Below are 25,858 nucleotides of genomic sequence, written 5' to 3' on the forward strand. Positions count from 1 at the left end.
TGTGTGTGTATTTAGTATTTTAAAAACACAATATAAGTAAAATATATATATATATATATATATATATATATATATATATATATATATAATATTTATATGTATTTATTTATTAGATATATAATTGTAGGTGGTTATATAACAATAAAAAAGCAAGATATAATTCCGTTATATGACCCACCGCATCTCATCAAAGGTATTTGCAATCATTTATTAAATAATGATTTGGAATTTGATCGTGAAGAAGGAGAAGAACGAAAATTCGCATCATGGGAGATCATCGAGCAAGCATATCACATGGATTTGACTCATAGCATGTATAGATTGATGCCGAAAATCACTGCGGAGCACATAATAAAAAGTAAAATGAAAAGAAGAAAAGTGAAGAACGCTGCGCAAGTTTTCAGTATGACGATGGGTGGATTTATACATCATCATACCAAATTAGAAGGTATTTATATAAATTTAACTGGATGTATAATAACAATTATATAATTATTAATTATTATCTTTTTCTAGGACACGTAAAAACAATATACGGGCCATTAAAAATGCCGGAGAAGAAAGGACGGGATACAGCAGAGATAATACTCTTTTTTGACCAACTATTTGATTCTCTGAATGGACACACGTCAAAGCCAGAGAAGCCACTGAGAGTCGCCATTTCGCATAATAGTCCACATTTTCCATTTTGGGAGAGAGCGATAAGAAGGCTGCAAAGAATGCGATTTGTCGATCGGTATGACAAGAATCAGTTAAGAGATTCGATCATCCTAAAAAATTGGATTTCTACTATAAAAGGGATACGTAAGTTATGGGGAATTTTGAAGGCGTATGAATTCAAATGTCTGAGGCCTCGGATTTTGAATCAGGATCCTCTCCGACATTTCTTTAAGCAGATTCGTTCGTTCGAGATAAGAAATAAAAATCCTACCTGTGCAGAATTCGAGAGTTCTTTTAAAACATTATTGATCAACAATTTGACATCTCCTCGTACTGTAGGAAATAACAGCGAGAATAAGATAGATGGATCATTGTTATTCACGTTGAAAGACTTTATCTGCAGGGCGAAGAGCAAACGAAGCTACGAAAGATCATTGGAAGATTTACAAATGTTAGACCTGGAGTTCGAGATGAAGCCTTTGGAAGCAACACATCTTAACATTTGCAATTCTATCGCGTCAAGAATTTTGAATAATTTACGCATCAAGGAGTGCGACACCTGTAAGAATCTCCTGACAGATATCACGAAAGCTGATTTAGTTAGCAATCAAAATTTATTAGAGGCATTTAATAATGCCGACTATATGCTAACACGACAGATGAGCAGCGTTTGTTACAGACATCACACGGCGTTGATGTTGGAAACCGAATTATACACACGAATGGATTTACGTTGGTTGAATTGTTCACAGCATAATGTTCTGCTAAAAAAATTTTTAGTATCACACATAGTTGCGTTTTACATTTACAAATGGTGTAACGATATAAATGATATTCTAACGGAGAAAGAGCAAGGTGATTCATGAAACATGTAACAAAGATGTAACAAATCAAAGCGCATTTTAATGATAAAATATAATTTATATTTTGTTTTATGTTGTATAGTAAATAAAATATGACGTATTTTGTAGAAAAAAAATGTATGTTTAATCAAATTAAATTCAAGAAATTGTTCCTCCTGTTTTTTTACAAAAAGTAAATGAAATGTGATATATTTTGTAAAAAAAGAATCTATTTCAGATTTAAATTCAAAGAATTGTTCCTCTATTTACAAAATTTTGTAAGAACCGCATTAAATTTCAACCAATCGAATATCGATGCTCGAAAGCAGCTGCAATGAAGAACCTCTCATTCGTTCCAGATACGCCTTAATGTTACATTTAAATGCGAATATCGCGGATGCGCCGTGTGGACGGCCAGTAATAGTAATCCCTCGCGGATTCGCACGACTCGTGCTGTCCCCCCACGGACAGTAATTGGCGAGCGAGGTTTGTGTGGAGGCTGATCGTTCGAACATGGCAGCGATGATCTCGGGGCTCGATTCGCGTGACGGTCGCCTGTGACTTCGGACGCCGATGAAACGACAATATGAACGGTAGGCCGGCGCGGCGGAGTGACTCGGGCGCGCTGACACGACGACAGGGAATAAAGGCGGCGAGGTTGCCGCGGACGAGCTTCCTGCAGGTGAGCTTCCGCATTTTACAGGGACCCTTCCCGTTTACCACGCGCGTGAGATCCTCGCGCGCACGCTAGCGGAATGCGATGCTCGTCCGGCGATTCGCTTGGCGTGACGATTCGCTTGGCGTGGCGAGTCGCTCGGGGATTCGCATCAAGGATCTCGGCGAGACCACCGAGCAGCCTCGTCGAGGCGTGATATCGAAGAGTCCCCTCCAATCGAGGGAGAAGAAAAAAAAAAAAGGAATGACAGAATCGAAAACATCCCGTTCTGTCTTGTATATCCGCGACAAGTCGCTTAGAGGGGTAAAACGATTGATTGTCCACTTCTCCCCCGGTAACGTTCTATTATCGGTCGCGTTCGCGCGATATCGCCACGCGGGGTTCACCGGACTCCTGTCCGCCGCCGCCGCCGCCGCCGCCGCCGCATACATCCCCGTACCGTTAGTCTCCCACGAGTGTGCGGCTAGTGTGCGGCGCGTGTGGTTGCGACGACGGCCCACGGTAAGTAAGCGAGTGTCCGCCAACGGAGGAATTGAAGCAAGCCGCGATAGTAGTATTTTGACATGAATCAGGAGGGGGGGGGAAGGGAGTGACCACTAGCGAAGGGATGGATAATGCGTATGGTGTGTATGTACGTGCATGCGTGCTATTCCGATACGCGTGTATCACGTCGCGTGCGCACTCCCACGCCGCGAGCGCAACGGTTCTCGCGTCTCGCATTCTGCTCTCGTACAGACGCCGCCAGCCTCCCCGATTAGGGAACAGTGACAGAAACGGGATGTAGTGTCCCTAATCGGTGTATTGTATTTATATGCGCGTGCGATACGAGTGCGTATATTCACATTTACACACACACACACACACACACACACACACACACACACACATATTGTGTACACATATATCATGTATACGTGACACACACATGCGCACTGTGTGTACGTGTGTGTGTGTGTATATAATGACCTTGAATTTGACTATTTCGCCGAATGCATTTGTGGAGCAGAGTCGCCCCTTCTTTACATTGCCTTCCTAGGAGGCGAATTTATTGGAGTGTCCAATGTTTGAAACTCTGCCAGATTTTATAATTGTACAGCTATTTTTATTAAGACAAATAAATAAATTGTTATTTGAAGATCCAAATGTGAAATGTTGATCTTTTTGATTATTGAACAATGTATATATAATATTCTTAATTCACAATTGTGGCATTATTTGAGAAGTTGAGAGTCATAGTGGTGTGAGTCATAAAAATTTTGAAAAATTTAATAACATTTCTCTTCTACTCCGGGTGTCTTTTGTTCAATTCCATGAGGCCTGTTCCCCTTCTCCCTGTCTATTGTTGCATTGAACTGCATTAAAATTTTAGACCTATTTGTTTTATCTGAACTTTTGCACAATTCATTTTTTTTTCTTTTTAATATGAAGAGAAAAATGGAGTAAAAAAATGAACGGTGCAGAAAATTCAATTGAAAAAGACATTTTCTTTTTTTATCTCAAACGTATTTATTTCATGTTAAGTAAGTCGATTCAGTTATGAAAAACAGATATAATAATCTTTTTATCGCCAACTATTTAAAATGAAATGAATATTCAAAGTTTGTTAAAAATGAAAAAGAAAATTTTGATACAGTTTGACGAAATGATGGGGAAAAAAACAAATCTCTATTGTAAAATAAATCAAACATTTGGTTTATACCGAGATATCTCGGCATTTGTTTTCGTTGATTGTTTTCCATTGTTTCCCAAATAACAATGAATCGTACAGATTTACACCACTAGGATTTTCAGGCCCTCGTGTTACGAGGACAACGACGAAGGTCTAACGCAAGTGTCTATTTTGTCTATTAACGGAAGCAGATCATGACCATTTAATGAAAAGTGAGGATAATGGATGGCACACGAGCCGCAGAAGTATTGCCATTGTTGCAAGAACGTTTGGCGATACTACCGGGTGGACGGGATCGTAGGGGGGGACCTGTGCTTTTGTTTCCGAGCACGCCGAGACGTGAGCGCGCGAAACCTGAGGATTACAGACGTCTCCTGCAGTATCTGTTCGCCATCCCGAGCGATGAAGCCAGGGGTCTGCGATTTACCGTGATTGTGGATATGCGTGGTACAACGTGGGATTCGGTCAAGCCTATTTTAAAGGTTTCTAACTCTCTTTCCTTCTTTAAATATTGGCTTGAATGCCAATTTCAGCTTCTTACCTCGTATCGATTATGTAAAAATTATATATGAAAGTATTGGGCATGAAATTAATATGAAAATTTTTTCATTCAGGTGTTACACGAGCATTTTCATCGTACAGTTCACGTAGCTTTTCTTATCAAACCGGAGAATTTTTGGCAGAAACAGAGAACTTCGTTGGGCAAGCAAAAGAAATATAACTTTGAGGTAGGTGTATCGGAATTATTATGTGACTCTAATTACATTTTGACTATTATATTTACAAATGTTCACAAAGTTATTAATTTCAGATTAATACGATTAGCTTAGAAGCTCTTGTAAAGGTCATAGATCCCTCTCAGCTCACTGCAGATTTAGATGGATCCTTACAATACGATCATGCCCAGTGGATCGATACTAGATTAGTTGTAGAAGACTTTACGTGGCAGGCAGCGGATCTTCTCGATCGATTGGACGACTTGCAAGAAGATCTTAGTCGAAATGACTTTGCTGACGACGTTGCGGGAGCTAAGCATGGAATTGATCTGCATAATGAGATGAAAAAGAAAATTATGAAAGTTCCAGTGGAAGATATCGAAGTTGTTGGACAGCGCCTGCTTCAACGATTTAACAATAGTTAGCACTTTCTACCTTTTCTTGAATACGAATGACATGAAACTGACATGAAAACCCCGTTATTATACAATGCATATAAATGTGTTCTCAGGTACGACAGCGACGGGTGGGGAAGGAGGAAGTATTGACAATGGGGCGGCGAGCTGCGCAGATTCCGATGGACGAGCACGGATGGCTACTCTAGTTATTCAGCATTTGGATTCCGTGCACGCCGCGCAACAGCATCTGCTACAGCTGTGGCACATCAAGAAGATGAAATTGGACCAATGTTTTCAACTGCGATTGTTCGAGCAGGATTGCGAAAAGATGTTCGATTGGATTTGCCACAACCGAGAAGCGTTTCTCGCCAGTTACGTAGAAATCGGCCGCTCGTATCAATTAGCGAAAAATCTGCAGGAGGAACATAAACATTTCACAATGAGTTCAATGAACGTTTATGTGAACATAAATAAAATCCTCACAATGGCTGGCAAGTTGTTGGAGACGCAGCATTACGCGGCCGGGCATGTACGAGCAGTAGCGGGACGTCTGGATCGAGCTTGGAAGGAGTTTGCTGCGGGTCTCGACGAGCGTACCGCGGTACTTAGTTTAAGTGTAGTGTTTCATCATAAAGCAGAACAATATGTTGACAACGTGGCTGGCTGGAGTCAGGCATGCGAGATTAGTAATCTGCCCAGTGAAATTCCAGTGCTCGAATCTCACATTCGCCAACATCAAACACTTTACGAAGCGATGTGTCAGGCGTATACGGAGGTAAATTTTCATTTATTCTTAACATATGCTTCGCCATTATACGATCGATTTCGACGCCATAGCGTTGGGAGTGGACGAGATTACTTTTTACATTATTGTAAATCAATTCAACTTTCATTTCATACGTTCCTTTTCATTTACACTGTAAGTTTATCTGATATTTAACAGGTTTACAATGCGTATCAAGCGTTATTGAGCGGCCTGGGTTCAATGCTGCAAGTATGTCATAATGTGAGCGCCCATTCTTCAGGGTCGGACACATTTCGCGTCGATTATGTACGAGAAATTCAATTTTTAAAGCTTACGGCAATGGAATCCATTACTCGCTTGGTACTTGGGTGCTATTGGAAATACCTATCCGCAAATTTTCCGCAATGATTAACATTTAAAGAATTTCCTTATAACCCAGGCGTCTCAGTATTCTCGAACGAATTTGTACAGGCGCACGTTTATTTATACCGATATTTATTATAGTACTTTATTATTCCGCCATTTTAATAAAAAATTGATTTATATTATTTAATTATCCCAATATATATATATATGACACCATATACTTAACCATATACTTAATTAAATATTGTGAATATTTCTCAAGTGGGTTTGGATAAAATTCTTAGGTGCATAGTACCAGTAAGAAGCTTCTTTATCAACTGGATCATCTTGTGCAAGTCTGTAATCAACCACAAGGAATTGACCATGTCGCCAGAAAACATGTACGTTAATGGTGTTTACAGGAACAATTATTGTTTTTTTCTTTTTTTTTCTTTTTTTTTTATTAAAGCCATGTGTGTACGTCCATGTGTGTTTAATCTTTTTTTAGAAAGCAAAGCTTAATTCATATATATTAAGCTTTTGAAAAAGAAATATTTATAATTACAATTGAGCGAGATAGTAAGTGCTTTCATTATTTTTTAATTAAATTTAAACTGCTTTTTGCATGATTGATGTAAAGAAGAGGGATTATTCTGTAAATGCTATTTGCAGGGATTAATATATAAATATGCTTGCTTATGCTCTAATTATTACATTATAACTCTATATAAAAAGCTTGTTAGAATAGTGATATCTAATTGTATTAATCAGAACGCATGCAATATTGTTTAATTAATTAATAATGTACTTTTTAAAATGGCTTATATTAACGTTTTCATATTTAATTTATGCAGAGTCAAGATGGACACAACATCGACAGTCATACCGGAACAAGTGGTAATCCAGCAGCCGATTATAGCGAGGGTGCATCCCATGTGTTAGCCGTTATTCATCAGATTCTTGGTCATCATAGAGCATTGGAAGCTCGTTGGCACGCTCGCAAAGTCAAGTTGCATCAACGGCTTGCATTAAAGTACGAAAGTAATAAAGCTGACATACCGTTTTATAAATAGTAACGCATGCATTTATGATTTCTAGATTGTTTCAAGAGGATGTGAAACAAGTTCTCGATTGGTTGACGAATCACGGTGAAGTCTTCATTAGGAAAAACACGGGTGTAGGTCGTAATTTGCAGAAAGCACGTGTCTATCAAAAAAGCCATGAACATTTTGAAAATGTTGCTCAGGTGAGCTTTAATATATATTTTTATAAAATATTTTTGCGTGTGTGAATATGCCTAACCGTGAAGATTCTTCTATTTGTAGAATACATACACGAATGCGACCAAACTTCTGACAGCTGCCGAAGAACTTGCTCACACGGGAGAATGCGCGCCTGATGAAATATACGCGGTAGCGCAGGAGTTGGAAGCTCACGTTAGTAGTTTTGCAGCGAGAGTTGAGCAACGGCGTCGTAGATTAGATCTGGCAGTAGTGTTTTATACTCATGAAAAGGAGGTACGTTTATATCGATTACGTACGCTCTGTAGAGTTATTTAAATCAAGCATGACGGCTTGTTGTAACAATAAACAGATATATATCCATGTATGCATATATATCGATGCTATTTTAATATGCTTTCGTTTCACAGCTCACTGGATGGGTAGACGAGCTACGTCAAGAATTGCAGCAGGATGAGGTCGCGGAAAATCTGGAGACGGCGGAAAGGTTACTGGAACAATGCGCGCAGCATAGGTCGTCTTGTCTCGAGGCATGCGCTTCGACGATAGCTCAGGGCGAAGCTCTACTGCAAGAACTTCGCGAGGCGACCGACGCGCCCGACACAACTGGCTCGATATCGGCGGTGGAATCGGCCTTGGACAGATTAGCTACCTTGAGACAGGAATTGGAAGACTTGTGGGCGACCAAGAAGCTGAGATTAGAACTGTGTTTACGATTGCGTGTCTTTGAGCGCGACGCGCTGGAGGCGAGTGGCCAGCTGGAGATGTGGGCGCAGGAGCTGCAGGGTCCGCCGCGTGAAGGTTCTCCCGAGCAATTGCTGCGCGTGCATAATGACGGGGTTGCTCATATGCAAAATACCGCATTCCAAATTCTGCACCGTGGCCAGGAATTGGCGCAAGTCTTAGAAGAGGCAGGGGTGTGTATTATGGCGGACGGTCAGCATAGCGCGGCGGCACGGGTGCAGGTGCTTCTCGAGTTTCTTAATGAGCGAGAATTGGACGCGGAGGACCTCGCTGAGATGCGTAGGGTACGGCTGGAGCAAGCCTCTCAATTATTGCAGTTACAGACGGACGCTTCTCATGTGATCAAGTGGATACGTAATGGTGAGTCGATATTGCTGGCTTCGCTGAGGATACCGGACGATTTCGAAGACGCCGATCAATTAGGGAAGGAACATTATCATTTTCAACTCGCGATAACAAATACTCACGCATCCGCCGTACAAGTGAAACACAAAGCAGACGCGTTGATAAGTGGAAATCATTATGATCCTAAAAGCATTAGAGAAGTGGCGGAGGACGTTACGAAACGATGGCAGCAATTAGTGACCTGTGCGGAGGAACGACATAAATTAATTACCGCCAGTTTTAATTTTTATAAAACAGTGGACTCGGTACGTTCAGTTCTCGACAGTTTAGAAATACAATACAACGTGGATGACGACTGGTGTGCCGACGGAGAAAAGGCTGCCGGAATACCAGCGAACATTACCAGACATCAGGAACAAAAAGAAGCCTTCCTAAAAGCGTGTACGTTGGTACGACGTACTGGGGAAACGTTCTTAAAATATATCAATCGTAGTCTACAATTTTATAGCTATCATGCCAACAGCGCCGGTTCCGCAAACAAAGTCAAGAATATTTTAGAGGAATTAGTCAGTAAGGAGAACAAAGTACTCGAGTATTGGACGCAGCGAAAGAAACGCTTAGATCAATGTCATCAATATGTTCTGTTTGAACGTAGTGCGAAACAAGCTCTCGAGTGGATAAAGGAAACTGGAGAATTGTATTTAGCGACGCATACGAACGTTGGTAAAAATCGTATTGAAAATGAACAATTGTTGCAAGAGCACATCGAGTTTAAAGGCGCAGCGAAGGAAACGAGAGAAAGAGTAAAATTGTTGATTCAGCTCGCTGACAATCTGGTCGAGAGAGGTCACGCTCATGCCGCGGCAATCAAGCAGGCTGTTGCCGAGGTCGATCAGCGATACAAGGACTTTAGCGCGCGAATGGATTGCTACAAAACGCAAATCGAAGGCGATCTGGGTATTCAACCCGACGAGGTACACAGAGATCTCTCAATCGATCGGAATTCGGATCCATTGCTGGAAGAGAAGATCAAGGGTAAAGATCTGAAAGAATTGAACGAAGAGAAAAGAAGATCTGCACGAAGAAAAGAGTTTATTATGGCTGAACTTCTGCAAACTGAACGTACATATGTAAAAGACTTGGAAACCTGCATTCGTTGCTTCTTGGACGAGACGCGATGCGGAAAGGGAAATGTTCCGGCCGGTTTGCAAAATCGGGAATCGATCATTTTTAGTAATATAGAGGAGATACATCAGTTTCACAGTAACGTGTTTCTACGAGAGTTAGAAAAATACGAGACCATGCCGGAAGACGTAGGACATTGTTTTGTAGTATGGGTGAGTATAGTATATTAAATTCAAATATTAAACATTAGAAACGCAATATTATACATAACGATCGCTTGATTCCGCCAGGCACCTAAATTCGACATGTACGTAACTTACTGTAAGAATAAACCTGAGAGCAATCAACTGTTAATAACGCACGGTGGAACATGGTTTGAGGAATTGCAGAGAAAGCATAGAGTAGAACATCCAATCGCTGCATATCTAATCAAACCTGTACAGAGAATTACTAAGTATCAACTGCTACTTAAAGACTTACAGGTATTCAATGATATGCACCTATCTCTTAGGCTTACGATATAATTTTAAAAATTGACTTATGAGATATAATTAAAAATTGTTCTTTTCTCAGGCTTGCTGCCAAGAAGGACAGGGCGAAATAAAAGAGGGATTAGAAGTGATGTTAAATGTGCCTAAAAAAGCTAACGATGCCTTACATTTAAGTCTACTGGAAGGTTGCGACGTTAGTATAGATGCACTTGGTGATGTTGTATTGCAAGATTCGTTCACAGTATGGGACCCAAAACAATTGATCAGGAAAGGGAGAGATCGTCACATATTTCTATTCGAATTGTATCTTCTCTTTACTAAGGAAGTGAAGGATTCCGCAGGAAAGGTATGCGGTAGTTTTGCCCTTAAGATTAAATAGAATATATTATTTTACATTAACATCTATTGTCTGTTTAGGTAAAATACGTTTATAAAAATCGCTTGTTGACTTCCGAGTTGGGTGTGACCGAGCATATCGAAGGCGACGAATGCAAATTTGCGGTATGGACAGGACGGGCACCGACTAGCGATACGCGCGTAGTGCTGCGGGCGAACTCAATGGACGCGAAGCAGTTGTGGGTGATGCGGTTACGCGAAGTGATTCAAGAGACATTCTTGGGTAAGAATATGCCTAAGAGCCCTGCCAAAAAGAGCTCCAGTCAACGTTCCAGTAGAGATCTGGAAGAATGCGCATCCTTGGACGAAAGTGTGGAGAATCTCGATAGGAATTCCTTAGCTTCTTTCGGTTCGACTAATACTACGGATTCTGATAAGGTAAGATATGAATTTTTTTATTAGAAAAAAAAATATTTTAATATTTTATATTTATTTTATATTTATAAATATTTTACAAAACTGATTTTTTACACGACATATTGAAACTCATCAAAGATATAATTAAAATTTTTAAATTGCACTAAAAACAAAATTTGATGAAAATTGTGAGTGATTCTTATTGTCACGCGGAAGAGATTAAGTTGAGAGAATTGCACGAGATTTAAATATTACATGCATGTATTTTTGTAGATATAATTAATTTTTGATGCAATGTTAATCGCTTAAAAAAAGAGAGAGAGAGAGAGAGAGAGAGATGAAGAAAGAAAAAAAGAAAAGGAAAAAAAACTGAAAGTAGTTTACGTATTTTAAATGAAATAGATGATTACTATTTTTATTTTCTAAAATCAATTTTTTTTTATATAATTTTAGAGATTGTTATATGTAATTATTTAATATAAAATTCAATTTTTATTGTTAATTATTATCTAGCATTTCTATATAATTTGTATTAAATTTTTAGAGTAATACATTAATGCTATTGTTATTTGAAAAATATAAAACTACTTTAGAAGAATCAACTAGACATTTATGCTCAATACATTAATATTAATTCATTAGCGATTGATCACATAGCCACCAACTCCAATTTTGTCATATTTATCTCAATTCGAGTTTATCGTTTTTTAATGCTTTTATAACAGCTTCAATTTTGTATTAAGGAATAAAAAAATGTATAATAACTTTTAAATTATAATAAAAAATTTTATTTGAATAAAAAAATTTTGATAAAGGCAAACAAAGTAATCGCCCACACATTGCAATGTGAAAATATATAATATGTGTAATAAACACTTTGCAAGCAATTGCAATTTATAATTAAACATTTCTCTTATTTTCAATTATTATATTTCTAAATGTGTAAAAATAGTTTTGTCTTATATAAAAATATAAAATATAAAATCCCTAGATCTTCAATTATTTGAAACTAATGGACTATTAATGATTTTGACATCTCTCTTTTTAAAGCAGAATGGAGTATAAATTGAGATAATTCACGAATAAAAGTTCATAGATCCATAGGATCATAGATCGTAGAACATCCTGCGCCGTAGGAATAATCGTTAATGATTTTTTATTTACCCTTTGTACCTTCAACCTTTACATTTGTTTTCCATCCTTGCAGGATCCAGACTGTAAATACCTTCCTCCGGAGCTTATAAAAATTGAACTCTGCCTCCCTCGCTTCCAGAATGATCCGCTTCCGAATCGACCCGCTTTTGATTCCGAACATGCCGCACGATCTACCTGGTTTCTTATGGGTTCTCCCCCCCCCCCTCCCCTGTAATAGGGATGGCGACACGACACGGGGAAGGCCACGGAGACCAGTACTTGCGCAGGGTTGGGTGGGGCGCAAGTTGGGTTGGGTTAGTTATAATCTCGTCACTTCGCACGGTCGGGAGGCCGACGATCAGTACGGGCGCGACTCCCGGGTCGGATGGATCCACTTGAGGATCTACCACTGATCGTGAGACGCTAGGCGAATCGGTAAAAACCCTGACCTTCTTGCCGGAGGGAAGAGGGAGGAAGATAAAAAAGAAACACGAAAACGGGGTCATGGACGCACCGCTGCGTACCGTCGTACGTTCGAAGACGTTCCACCTTGAACGATAACGCGATGTCCACGTCGTTCCTGCCCTTCTGCATTCCGCGGTCGCGACCGCGCGTCTGAAGACCCGTACCGCAGGCCGTGCCGTTCGTAGGGTCGGAGCCAAGTTATTTATCATGACGTCACCGGCCGGGAAACCGGCGACGATCGCCCAGAAGGCGCGCAGGAAGATCTCCCTGCCGTGGTTCCGCCAGGGTTCCGCGGCACCGCCGCACGCGACCCTTTCCAGGCAGCACACCATCGATACGCCAAGCTCGTTCCAGGCCCGACTTCTGCGCCGTCAACCCTCCTTGGCTCAGGTACTACCGTATCGCTACGATACTTGACCTGTTCGCGAGAGGAGAATCTTTATCTTATGACGTCGTCATCTCTTTTCCTTTCTGCGAGTTCTTAAGGTCCCTTTCATAAATCGCTTCTTCAACCGGCAAATGTCTTTCGCGGAAACTCAGTAGTCTATATCTAGAGATATCTCTGGAAGAGATCAGTACAATGGAATTTCAATAAGTTCCATCCGGTTCTCTTTTGGAATTACGGAAATAGATACGGATGTGTTGATGAATCTGTTGATTGAATCATCTGGGAATTCGCGATGTGAGTTCGCGTTGAACGAGCACGTATCTCGGGATCTCGGGAGCGTCGCCGTCGGCGATAACGTAATCTTTTTCGCGTTTCTTTATCGCTTCTGTATATTTTTTCCCTCTTTCTTCGTCACCTCGGTCGTTTTCGCATGTGGTGCGGCGCGACGTGGAGCGGAGCGGAGCGGAGCGGTGGCGCGAATTAACGACGTTGCGTTGAGGGAACTTGGCACGTGGAAAATTCTATTTTGGCTCGCGGAATGTACGAAAATCGGGCGAACCATCGGGCGGGACCATTCGCGGCCCACGTCGGACAAACAATCGCGCGCCTCTCACGCGCGACGAGAAAAAGGAGGAAGTGGAAGAGAATGAGAGGGACGATGTTGTCGGTTGAAACGCGGCAAACCGAGCACGACGCTCGGTCAATATGATACACGCACACGCGCGGTATTTATAGCGACGTCAAAGTACCGCGGTGTCGTGACATTAGCTATTTTCAAAACGCCGGAATCCGCGTGCGATTTAAAAGCGTCGTCGCGGAAGGGCGGCCGCGCGCGCAAGAAAACGAACGACCGAACGAGCGAGCGAGGGACACCCGGTGACACTGATCCGACTGATCAGAATCATTCGGGCGTCAATAATCGGATCTCTGGAATCTCGCTCCGTCGATCCGCAAATTCAAAGACAATCGGTCTTTCGCGCAGCGAGAGCGAGCGAGAGGGAGAGTCGCGGGTCCCTCGGTCGCGAAACAGAGAGGACGATCGTATCGACCCGTCTACGCTTGCGTAAGCACGAGAGGGCAGCTCTTCCTCTTCGCTTTGCTTCCCTGCTTTCGGTTTATCCCGACACCCACCCTCCGCTACCCTTGCTCGCCGTCACTGTCACCGCCACCGCCACCTCCACCGTCGTCCCTGTCGCCGTCGTCGCCGTCGTCGCCGCCGTCGCCGCTTTCACGCACGCGCGCACACAGACACATCGCATTCGGCTAATTATCTCATTTCTATATTCGCCCCTTCCTCTTCCATCAATTGCTCTTCCTCCCATCGACCTCCCACCCTGGTATTCGCGCGGATATCTAACATACGTCGACCATGAATCGCGATCTTTTACGGAATCTACTGAAGATATTCGATGCATGCTTTTAGACTGGAGTCGTCGAAATGACGTGGGTGGTCGCCGATCATATGGCCGCCCCGGGCTCGAGGGAGCTCAGCGTGACGAAGGGGCAGCAGGTCGAAGTATTGGAGAACACCAGCGGCACGACCAACGTCGGCGAATGGACTCTAGTGCGTTTGCCGCTCACCCCCGGGCAGGCCGAACCGGCCGCGGAGGGCCTGGTGCCCACCAGCGCCCTGAAACAGCCGCCGACCGCTTCCTGCAAAACTTCACCGTCCAGAAAAGCGTCCACGCAACAGCAGCAGCAACAACAGCAACAGTCGCACCAGCATCATCATCAACAGCCGCAGCAGTCGCATCATCATCCGTACCATCAGCAGCAAATCAATCAAGCAATTGTCCAAGCGCAGCAGCAAACTGCCGTCACGTCGACCACCGCCAATACGTTGCCGCCTGCCGTAGCCGGAATCACACCGGCGACGCAGCAGGCATCCTCGTTGACCGTGTTGTCGTCCGCGGTGCTGTCACCGATGCTATCGGAGGACGCGGGTGAGTGAACGCGAGGAGATGGCTGATTGAATTTGATGTATCAAACTGTTCCCATTTCTCAAACTTGACTTTCTCATTTTTTCCTGTGCTAATGTATGCATGATGTGAGAAAAACAGCGGTGTAGCAGGTTACACGGTATATGAAGAAATGAAAAAGCCTTGGCATGGTAGTCGAACCAACGAACTAGCAGGAAGTCGGTGAACCGCAAATTGGCTCGATGACGCGATCGCATGCTCGCCTCTTATCAGTTCTGATAACCGTGATAAATCGGAGCGTGATTTTATGAGAAACGAAATAACGATTGGTTTTAAATTAACAGAAACCGCCGGAAGCGATGGTAGCGGATCGGCTAGTACAAATTCACCTGGCAACAAGAGACGAGGTTTCAGCGGGTAAGCATTCCATAGAAACTCCATCGTCTAAATGTCTCACGCTTATCTCGAAATGTCATACGTGCAACGATAATCATGTACCATGGCCGGGTGTTTCTGTTTATAGACGGAAGTGGCTCCCACCTTCTTTACGCAAACTTAGTCAAGGTAAAGTCGAGAAAACCAATACAGCCGCGCCGACGTCATCGCCTCCTTTGATTGGGCCGTCTTTGAAGAAAAGTAGCTCGGACAAACGCTTTAAATTACCGAGCGGCGTCGAGCACAATCGGCCCGGTAAGGCGATGTTCGAGGCGGAGGCTGAGGTGCAAGAAGGCGAGGAGGTCAATAAAGAGGAGGAGGGCGAGGAACAGCAAGAGGTCGAAGTAGATGTAGATGTGGATGCGGACGTTACGGAAAGCGACGACACGGCGGTGACGAGTTTGCAGGAACAAAACGGTGGCGAAGACGCCGACGACGATTTGGAACTTCCTCCTCCGATGAAGCCTATAACCGAACCGATACTCGTAGCGACCGCGAATGGTCCGTCGGGGTCTACGATACCGAGTGAATTGCCTGGAAAACGAGTGAGTATTCGATTACTTTTTTGGCTGTCCTCGAATCTTCTCTTTATTTTATCAATCGCTTTATTTTATACAGTCGACCAGTTTGTCAGAACGTACGACGAAGATTCTCGATGGTGGTGCTACAACGGCTGATCTCTCGGAAATCGAGCAAATCGTAAAGGAAAGAATGGTAAGTTCGTTTACAATACATGCACAAACCTGTGCATTGCACAAAGTACTACGCGTATCATTAACAGGAGCAACATACAGAAAATCAGGAAAGGCATAGTCTCATGCGAACTCCTAACGGAAAATCGTTGAGCAACGAGGAAGAGTATTGTAACGCGACTATTAACGCGGTCACTTCCGAGGAAGCGGACCCGGAGAGTACTGCGATTGCCAAGCGGCAGTTCGTTATACGCGAGCTGGTGGACACCGAGAGAGATTACGTCAATGACTTAAAACAGATAGTTGAAGGTTACATGGCACTAATGCGAAATCCCGAGTGCGAAATCCCCATGCCGGAAGATCTGCGCGCCGGAAAGGATAAGATGGTTTTCGGTAACGTAGAGGCTATCTACGAGTGGCACAGAGAGTGAGTCGAATTCATCGTTAAAATTTCAACAGCTATCCCGTTGGAATATTTTTTACATCGGCGTTTCCTGATTTCAGTTTCTTCCTCAAAGCTCTAGAACGCTGTTTGGAACGTCCTGAAGAGCTCGGACCTCTCTTTAAACGTTACGAGCGAAAGCTGCACATGTATGTGGTTTATTGTCAGAACAAGCCCGTTTCGGAATACATCGTGTCCGAGTACATAGATACTTACTTCGAGGTAATCAGCAAAAATCAATAAGCCAACTACGCATAAAAGCGGAAACATCTAAATGAAAGAGAAACGTATGTATTGCAGGAACTTAGGCAAAAACTTGGGCATCGTTTGCAACTCTGCGACTTGCTGATCAAGCCCGTACAAAGGATTACAAAATATCAACTTCTTCTACGGGAGGCACTGCGCCTCACTGAACGAACTCAAAGGTTATCGGAAATCGAAGGCCTCAGAGCGGCGGCTCATGTCATGCGAGTTATTCCTAAAGCTGCAAACGATATGATGGACGTTGGAAGATTACAAGGTTTTGACGTGAGTATTGCTCTTTTTCCCCCTCGTTCTACGTGATAAAAACGTTCTCGAAAGTCCGTTGCGTTTAATTTTCTTCAGGGTAAAATAACGGCGCAAGGGAAACTCTTGTTACACGGCCCGCTTTTAGTATCGGAAATATCAAATGTATCGACGAGAGGAAAGGAATGGCAGGTCTTTCTTTTCGAACAGAATATTATCTTTAGTGAAACCGTCGGCAAGAAAACGCAATTCACCAATCCTGTTTACATATATAAAGCACACATTCAGGTAACGCTGTTTATCAATTAATTCTCATTTCTATTGTAGGAGTTGCTCTCATTTTTTTAAAATAAGAAATTATTTTTATCAAATCGATGTATACTGTACACAGGTAAACAAAATGAGTCTTGAAGATTCGAACGACGATCCAGAAAAGTTTATCATCCGATCGACGGATCCCCGAAACCCTGGATTAGGATTCTCTTGTAGCGTAGCTGAAGAAAGTAGTGGACCGCGCAGGCAGGAATGGGTAGACACCATCACCGCTATCCTGCAGACACAGCGCGACTTTCTGAAGGCGATACAATCACCAATTGCCTACCAGAAGGAACTTACCAAAGATCCACTGTAAGCGTCTCTAACACATTAAATTATACATTGACTCTCTTTTAATATCCGATCTGTGAATATTCGTTTCGACATATTTTTGTATATTTTATATAAAAAGAAGATACAATCGCCGTGAGAGCTAGATAATCGTTAGTCGTATCCTAAAAAAAAAAAAAAAAAAAAAAAAGAAAAAAATCATCGCCTGCTTTCCTCTGCGCCCTTCAGCTCCACTTTCACCTTTATCGAAAATTAACTATTCTCCACTGTTTGGATATTTCTTGGTGCCTACATTGTTATTAATACCACATGCTAAAAAAAGATATCTGCACGTATCCAGTCATTTTTCTCACATTCCTTTTCTGGATTACCTTTACATCTGATGATGATATCTTGCTTTTGTAGTACAGAGGAAACAACAAAAATGCAGTATTTAATAATATTTCCGCGCAGGAGCTTAAAGAATATCTTACACATAACACAGCACTTACACGTCAAAACTTACATTTTTATCGGCTAATAAGAAATACAATACACTTTACAAGAAGAGTTTATGCAGGGTGTCTCAAAAGTGTTGCATTATTTTTTAATGACTCGCAGCTGGATGGATTTGGAAATGAGTTTTCCTTGGCGAGAGATGACTGAGCAGCAACAAAATTAAATTTTCGATATCAAGTATCTGCGCATGGACTAGATATTTTTGAAAATTATCGTTAAGGTAAACATTACTTCCAAATTTTTGTGAGAGACCGTCATTAAAAAACCGATGCGCTAGTTTGGAACATACAAATAATAAATATATATCTTTTCATATTTGATGAAAACGATTGTAGACTTCAACTATCGCTCTGTATCAGATATATACGGAAATATAAACTTTAGTGTTTTAGATTGTGCCGCGGGTATATGAGAGTTAACACTCTTTTTATCGTTTAATGGATCAAAATTTACTCACTCTGTTCCTTAACGTATACTACTCTTCTAGACTCGACTACCTGGTCCCAGAAGCCTATAAACGTGTATTAATCCGTTCCAATGCGCATGCATTACGCGTGCATGTATTGTATGCATATATATATATATGCACAACAATGGGGGCGTAATTTTGTTGTTTAGGTGCGTTTACATCTCTACACACATGCGACTTATAACGATATGACGATATACAGAAGAAAAAACGCGCTACGAGTGCGATGTATTAACGTAACAATATATGAAGATATGCAATATATATATTTATAATAATTTTAATAACGTTTACAAAAAACGCGCGCGCGCGCGAGTCTACGGACGAATTGTGGTGTGACAGTATACTGTGTATATATTAATGCGCAACATTTGAGGAACAGTCCGAAGCAAAGCTATATTTGACTCGCGAATCGTAAGAATTTTGTCTAGAATAAATTGTAAATTGATGATTAAGACCGAGTGATTGTGATATGCATCCCTGTCCTCATTTACTATCTAATATACACACCAAGCCCGACTAACCGCTTCTTTTCTTATAATTTCATCAAGAACACAGTACTGCGGGAAGCAAGTCCAAGTGTATCTACACCAACCACCTACCTTGCCGCCATGCGTTGCCATTAAGCACCTACTCATCTATTCTTCGACACGCCCAAAAGATCCAAATTGCTAGCAACGTTGGCTTCTTCGTATATCCTGGCTTGTGCCGAGACTCGTTCCTGTCGATCGCCTCGAGATTCTGAATTAAACATTATTTAATGAGATGAATCCTTGAGATGTTTTGTCGTTTATCATTTTTATCGTTTAAAATCCAGTAGGTATATCGTAATGCGCGAGTCTCGACGTGTAGTACTGTGTCTTGGATTTCATTTATGATTTGCTGGCATACAGCCGTGTCACCACCGTCACCACCACCACTACCACCACGTCCGAACCTGCGATACGAGCAACCGTATCGGTTCCTCCGACTCTGATAGTCTCCGGATCGACGAATAAGGGTAACGACCATAGGACGAATCAGCAACCCTTGCAGCGTTCGCATACCGGAGGATTGGAATGTACGCAACCGCGTACACCCAGCCCGACGAAGAGTAGGCTAACTTTCCTGGAGGGATTTAAGAATACTCTACGCACACGCTCGCCGATTCGCAACAATTCCATCCCGGTGAGCCAATCCTGATTGACTGGTCTTTATTCAACTTTACCTGGTGTATGTATAGATTATCACCCGTATCAATTGAAATTCTTAATGATTGCAGCAAAGGGGCTCTTCCTCTTCCTCTTGATGCCTGTCACTATCTACCGCTATTTATCCGCATTATCTTCTGTCGGTGCGACGATTATTATACTTCTGTCATTAAAGAACTCTCGACTCTGAAATGATCCACGAATGCCATATGTATCTTTTTTAGCTTGTGTAACAAGACCTCATACAAACGTAAAGCAAATGCACATATACATACCTACGAAGGATAACGATCCAAAAAAAATAGGAAGAAAATCTGCAATTTCTTATAACGAGTGACTTCTGATTCTGCAAACTCTGCTGTCGCTTCTAACATCTTCTTACTTACTATGTACTACACTGCTGTTTTTTTATCACCGTTGCCGAACATAACCGCTAGTACTCTACAAAATCGTCGCAATCGATATCGCTTTTGTAACAAGTATTCTACCGCTGCTATTCTACACTACTACTGATTCTGTCAAAATCAATACCGTTACTACGCTGTTATCTCTTCTTTTACCGGAATCGCTACTATCGTTAGTACCTGCTATCATCGCTGCATTACGGTGCTGGAAGCTCTTCCTGGGTCGAACTTCCTGTCGCATTCTGGGTGAATACAAAAACGGGGTGTAGCGACGCAAGTTGCATAAAAGATATACTTAATAACGTGATCAGATATCCAAGAAGATACGCATATAACAAAGGGACTCCCTTAGGTCGTTCCAGGTGCACGTGTAAGATTAGCCGCAGATTGGGGAAAGTTACATGCTGGAGACGAGCTCGTTGTTTCCCACCTTGACGGTCCAGGCTTGGTGGTGTCCCCTGTGAATACCAAGGATGAGCTGTGGATCCCAGCGAGTCTTATTCCGAACTCAGCGATTAGCCGAGCGTGGTCATTTCGACCGCGAAAGATCGATCTCGCGAGATGCCATGCTGTTGATCCTCGCGAGTCGACGACGGTGCCAGAGGATAAAACACCGACTATTCTGAACAGTCCGACTTCGATTCGCGCGACCGTCGGAGAAATCGTTAGGCTCTCTGTCGAGACGCATAACGCGGACAATGCGATCGTCACCTGGAAAAAGGAGGGTGAGAATCAGTGTATAAGAGAGAGCGATCGGTATCAGTTTCAACGTAGCGCGGGTTTTGTGTACTTACAAATCACCGGTTGTCGAGCTTCGGATTCCGGGATATATCACTGTCACCTGAAAAGTGGGATGGGTTCTTGCTCTGCGGGAATTTCTCTCTTCGTAGTAGGTACGTTGTTAATCGAAAATTCTAATACAGGATATATCACGGCAGATATTACTACGTACTGATTATGTTTTAGGCGGGAAGAGCAGTACCTCGGCACGCATTTTAGGATCCTCAAAAGTGAAAATTGATTGGGACAGGCAGGAGATCGGTGGCACGTCGTGTAGTATAGAATGTAGAACTTTACCATCGCAGCAATGGGTATCGGTATCGAAGCAAGTTAACGAGCCTCCCGTTCTATTAGATATGTCGACGGATGCTTCGTATAGCTTTCGAGTAGTAGGCGATGACGGAAGGACGTCCTCTCCATCGATCGTAGTGACTCTGTCGCGATCAGACACAGGTAGTGGCGCGGAATGGGAAGCTAAGCAATTCGTGGGCAGGTACCTGGAACTAGACGAATTGGGTAACGGTAGATTTAGCACGGTCCGTCGCGCCAGAGACAAGGGCACCGGTCAAGAGGTGGCACTCAAGCAAATTCCGCGACACAAACAGTCAAGATCGCTAACACGCGCAGAATACGATATATTGGCCTCTACTCATCACGCCAACATCGTCAGAGCGTTCGCTTTGTTTGAAAACGCGCCTCGCCCCGGCATGGACACCATCGTCCTGGAACTGTGAGTGTTTACGAAAACTTCAATAATGACAATGATAGTTATATAAATATAAACTTTACTCTCTATAGAGTCAGGGGCCCGACGCTATTCGCATATCTGAGCGAGAAAATGAGATACACCGAGGCGACGGTGACGCGATACATCTGTCAGTTGTTATCTGCACTGCGCTGGTTGCATTGTCGCGGCCGAGCGCATCTGGATGTGAAACCGGAGAATATTCTTATCGATCAGGAAACTGATCAAGTGAAAGTGATAGATCTAGGAGAAACTGTCAGAGCTCCGATCGACGAGATTGTGCCGCCTCCTGCAGATTTGGAATTTGCAGCACCAGAGTCAGTGCTAGGTAGACCGACTGGTCCCTATACAGATATGTGGGCTGTCGGAGTTTTTATTTATGTTTTGTTAAGGTATTTTCTTTTAGAATTGCTTACTTATTATTTTAATCTTTTTTTATTATATTATTTTGTCGTGCGTGCCTTATCATTTTCTTTTTTTGTTCTAAATATCTTAGTGGATTGTCACCGTTTTTGGATGACTCTGTGGAGGAAACCACCGCCAATATTCTCAAGTGCGATTTTTGTTTTCCCGACGAATATTTCGAGACGATATCCAGCGATGCGAAGGAACTTCTCGGGAGATTATTGTGCCTGTGTGGTGAGGATCGAGTGAATGCAGAGATCTGTCTTGGTTCGCCATGGTTAAAGGTAATTTTCTATTCTTTAAAATAATTTATGATGATAATTTAATTTGATATTTGATACAGCGTTAAAATGTAATATATTATTCATCTTTCTATCAGATATCGACTGGCGCAACCATACCGTCCACTAGAATGGCCGCATTTATAGAACGTCGTGCACACTGTCTTAAATTGCGTCAAGATCATAATGACAGTTTTTATTCTTAAGATTAACAATATGCACTAAGCATGTTACTTAAAAAAAAAAAACATGACAAATTTATATATGTAAATAGCAGAATATACTTAAATGTTTAACTGTTGATGCCTTCTTTTTAAATACTGATATATTATATTTATAAAAAATTGTTTTTCTTTTTTCTCGTTAATTTTTATTTTATAATTTCATTATTAGCGCCAAACTGGTTACATTGATTGTTCAGGGTATTCCCCAGAGAAATCTATTTTTAACAGAACTTGTATTCTTTTTATCTTTTCTCTTTTCTCATGTTGGAAAGAAAAAAAAGCAAAGGTGAATGATACGAGAAGTTTATATAGGCTGTTTTCTCTTTAGAATTATTTGACACAATGTTTTAAAATTTACTATACCAATATTAAAAATTTATAGTTTACATGACGTATATTATTATTATTATTATTATTATTATTATTATTATTATTATTATTATTGTTAGTAATAAATTTTAGAACACATGTAAATCGTTTCCTATTTACAATTTCGTTCAATCGACTTTTTTGCTTCGAGAGGCTCGAGAGGAAAATCGAATAGTGCGATTGAATTTGTCAATTTGCATCAAAAAGTGTGTTCTAAAATTTATTATTGCTGATAATGTATAATATACGTTACGTGAACTACAGATTTTTAATACTAATAGTAAATTTTTAGAATATATCCACATGTGTTGATTGTGTTTCTTAAAACAAAAGCAGCCAAAAAATAAACCTAAAATTCATAAAAATCCCTCACACGGTAAAGTCCATTCATAAACGCAGCTGCGAAAATAGATCTAAATTCTCTTTAGTACAACCAATGGCGTAGAACATGATCTAATAAGTTACTAGAATCGTCGCTCGTTGTGTGGTACATATCTAGTAAATTACTAGATCGTATGTCTCGGCGACTGGCCCGAAAAATCGTACGCCCTTGATTAATCGCGAAATGCAACATGGGCAACATGGCTGTTTTTGTACCTCGCAGGCTCGAGGTGATTGTATACGTCGCGAAAAAACAATATGATTTTCCAGTGAATCATCACAGCCAGTGGGTATCCTGCTGACAATCTGATCGCGCGTGCGACAATACGTCGCTAGGATTCGCAACGATAACCAAAGATTCTGAGGTGTAACGCTATAAATATAAAAAAACGTACGTTTGACTTAAACTCTCTTCCTGAGATTCTTTGACTTTCTTTTTATCCACGTAAGACAAATTTCTCATTATTATAGTTTAGAACTAATCAGAAAATTTATTTTTCAATTTTTCAATTTTATTGTGTATTTTATTATATGTTAAATTATTGGAAAATCAAATAAAATCATTAGAAATATTTAACTTATAAAATAAATATAAATAGCATTTATTTTCTCTTGGGATTATATTTAAATTGACGCCTTAACTTCAAATAAAAGATTTCATAATAATGAAAAATATACATAGTATAAAAATTTATAAAGTTAATGACTCAAACTAATTTGTCATTCAGCAATTTGTAATACATTTTTTTTTTAATTTAAAAGAGATTTGTTTTTCTTTTAATAATTATGTGAGTCATCGAATTCAATGTTGTATCTATTATCTTTGCAGCTTAAGATGGTGAAGTTATATGCACTGACTGTTCTGTACAAAACTCCTACGTCGGCGACGACACTGAAAGCCTCTTATGATGTAGAGTCATTCTCATATTTTCAAAAGAATAGTATCAAGGAATTTATGTGTTTTGTAAGTAAAACCATTGTGGAAAGGACACAGACATGTGCCAGGCAGAGTGTTAAAGAAGGAGGTAATTATAAAATTATAATTTTATAATTATTTTTGCAAACAATTATGATATATATTTGATTTTTTTGTAGAGTACATGTGCCATGTCTATGTGCGAGCTGACAATCTCGCTGCAGTTCTTATCTCAGATCATGAGTATCCTAGGAGAGTGGCGCATACTCTGATTACAAAGGTGATGGATGAGTTTGCAACAAAGCATCCACCATCGACATGGTCTACTCTCAAGGAGGCTACCACTGAATTTTCACAGATTAATACGTATCTAGCTAAGTATCAGAATCCAGTCGAGGCGGATGCGCTTACGAAAATGCAAAATGATCTGGATGAGACGAAAATTATCTTGGTAAAAGTCTAACTGTTTTTCTTTTTCATTTGTATAAAAAATTTCTATAATATGAAATTTATTTAATCTATTGTAAAATATGTTGTAAAATATGTATCTCTAAGGTATGTTATATAAGTATACAAAATTTTGTAATACTTTTTACCAGCACAATACCTTAGAGGCGGTGCTACAGAGGGGAGAGAAGCTGGACGATCTAGTCTCTAAATCAGAGGGACTCAGTGCTCAGTCGAAGTTGTTTTACAAGACCGCGCGGAAAACCAATTCATGCTGTAGTTTAGCTCCTTAGAATGTATACGTTTCCTTCTTTTATTTTTCTCTCTCTCTTTTTTTTTTTAGTGAGCTTTGCCGCTTTGGTCTTTCAGAATAAATGTGACTTTATAATCTCTGCAGTATAGAATCGCAAATCGGTATGTATGCGATTTGCAGAAAACGCGTGGGCGACGGAAGGGTAGGGACGGAGGGGAAAGTTTAATAAAAGAGGGGAGATAACAGATATCAGTCTACCCAAATTTTTCAGTGGAATATATACATGTATATTAATTCGATGAATTTCTAGTTAAATAACGGGCAAAAGCAAAGCACTGCCGCTTTCTCCCAGTTTAAGTGGAATTTTTTATAAGGATGTTAATGTTAGAACTTATCTACTCGCGAGAAACGGTCCTAAGCAATTGCGTACAAGGATTATTTCCGTGATGAGTTTCACGCGAGGGGGAACGACCGTAATGGAATTCCCAAGAGTGTCGCCTTAAACACATTCCGAATATTAATCGTGCCCTTTTTATGTGAAAGAAACCATGCAGTGCGAGGTGGCTTCGAAACGATCTCGCGAATCGATAGATATGATTCGATAAGAATAGTTATAATTGAACGAACGATGTATCTTCGTTAAAAGAATTAAGTTCCCATCTAATACGATCAGCATCACGTTATACAAATAATCAAAAAGTTCTTTGTTTTTTTAGCAGAGAGTCTTTGTAACCGCCGAAAATATTTTTATGTCATAACTGTGAGATTTTATTGGAATTATGTTGAGAATCCATGTTTACTCATAATTATAATCTGAACGGGAAAAGAGATTGCAGATTCTCGAAGGACGTCTAACCGTTTTATTTAACATATACGCAAATCAATCCTTATCCTTTTTAATATGGATAATTGTATTTACATATTGTGAATTATATACCAAAATGATTATCAATGTTTATTACATATTTCATCAAGTTGATCAATAGACGATGAAGCTTCAACTTCAACGTAAGTAAAACTCTGATGATGTGTCTTGACAGAAAGAAAATATATTCGATGTATAATACATAAGTGATAATTGTAATCTTTATACTATATATGTTGAAGAGTATAATGAGCCAGTAAATATATATTAATATATTTTCAAATGTTAATGTT

The 25,858-nt window shown here is 40.9% G+C and overlaps 2 protein-coding genes and 1 long non-coding RNA gene across 8 annotated transcripts; 2 read left to right on the top strand and 1 right to left on the bottom strand.

Annotated features, from left to right (window-relative positions):
- The first annotated feature begins 1,962 nt into the window (after positions 1 to 1,962).
- Positions 1,963 to 23,475, top strand: trio (trio Rho guanine nucleotide exchange factor). Of its 6 annotated transcripts, none has more exons than XM_089079730.1 (28): positions 1,965 to 2,184; positions 4,039 to 4,329; positions 4,462 to 4,575; positions 4,659 to 4,983; positions 5,075 to 5,736; positions 6,357 to 6,452; positions 6,906 to 7,084; positions 7,150 to 7,297; positions 7,377 to 7,568; positions 7,703 to 9,718; positions 9,797 to 9,988; positions 10,080 to 10,343; positions 10,415 to 10,771; positions 14,161 to 14,680; positions 15,001 to 15,073; positions 15,180 to 15,636; positions 15,710 to 15,805; positions 15,873 to 16,210; positions 16,288 to 16,447; positions 16,526 to 16,753; positions 16,832 to 17,020; positions 17,124 to 17,359; positions 19,199 to 19,472; positions 20,252 to 20,792; positions 20,866 to 21,409; positions 21,478 to 21,816; positions 21,921 to 22,113; positions 23,355 to 23,475. In XM_089079730.1, exons 2-28 carry the CDS (start codon positions 4,069 to 4,071, stop codon positions 23,355 to 23,357), a joined length of 8,997 nt encoding a protein of 2,998 aa, XP_088935856.1. In that variant the 5' UTR covers positions 1,965 to 2,184; positions 4,039 to 4,068; the 3' UTR covers positions 23,358 to 23,475. The 6 variants fall into 6 exon arrangements, with proteins under 6 accessions (XP_025074586.2, XP_011640413.2, XP_088935856.1 ...); XM_089079729.1 differs by lacking the exon at positions 23,355 to 23,475 and adding an exon at positions 22,209 to 22,411 and having other exon boundaries at positions 4,036 to 4,329; XM_011642109.3 differs by lacking the exon at positions 23,355 to 23,475 and adding an exon at positions 22,209 to 22,411.
- LOC148935964 (uncharacterized) lies at positions 5,849 to 7,480 on the bottom strand. The gene is made up of 2 exons (XR_016139879.1): positions 7,354 to 7,480; positions 5,849 to 7,257 (listed from the first exon to the last, which is right to left on the bottom strand). It is a non-coding gene; the product is annotated as an uncharacterized LOC148935964 (long non-coding RNA).
- Ykt6 (YKT6 v-SNARE homolog) lies at positions 23,388 to 25,548 on the top strand. The gene is made up of 4 exons (XM_011642108.3): positions 23,388 to 23,529; positions 23,914 to 24,109; positions 24,180 to 24,451; positions 24,600 to 25,548. The coding sequence occupies exons 2-4, from the start codon at positions 23,920 to 23,922 to the stop codon at positions 24,738 to 24,740; spliced, it is 603 nt and encodes a 200-aa protein (XP_011640410.1). The 5' UTR covers positions 23,388 to 23,529; positions 23,914 to 23,919; the 3' UTR covers positions 24,741 to 25,548.
- The last annotated feature ends 310 nt before the right edge of the window (positions 25,549 to 25,858 follow it).

The sequence above is a fragment of the Pogonomyrmex barbatus genome, unplaced genomic scaffold (genome assembly GCF_055798465.1).
Source record: "Pogonomyrmex barbatus isolate J1 unplaced genomic scaffold, ASM5579846v1 scaffold3, whole genome shotgun sequence".
Lineage (NCBI taxonomy): Eukaryota > Metazoa > Arthropoda > Insecta > Hymenoptera > Formicidae > Pogonomyrmex > Pogonomyrmex barbatus.

What these genes read in the sequence shown, in the direction of transcription:
- trio (XM_089079729.1), top strand. Translation starts at nt 4,069, where the DNA reads ATGGATGGCACACGAGCCGCAGAAGTATTGCCATTGTTGCAAGAACGT. An exon ending in CGGTCAAGCCTATTTTAAAG is followed by an intron (nt 4,330 to 4,461) that starts GTTTCTAACTCT and finishes TTTTTCATTCAG; the next exon opens with GTGTTACACGAGCATTTTCA. An exon ending in ACATAGATACTTACTTCGAG is followed by an intron (nt 16,448 to 16,525) that starts GTAATCAGCAAA and finishes TATGTATTGCAG; the next exon opens with GAACTTAGGCAAAAACTTGG.
- Ykt6 (XM_011642108.3), top strand. Translation starts at nt 23,920, where the DNA reads ATGGTGAAGTTATATGCACTGACTGTTCTGTACAAAACTCCTACGTCG. An exon ending in GCAGAGTGTTAAAGAAGGAG is followed by an intron (nt 24,110 to 24,179) that starts GTAATTATAAAA and finishes ATTTTTTTGTAG; the next exon opens with AGTACATGTGCCATGTCTAT. An exon ending in ATGAGACGAAAATTATCTTG is followed by an intron (nt 24,452 to 24,599) that starts GTAAAAGTCTAA and finishes ACTTTTTACCAG; the next exon opens with CACAATACCTTAGAGGCGGT.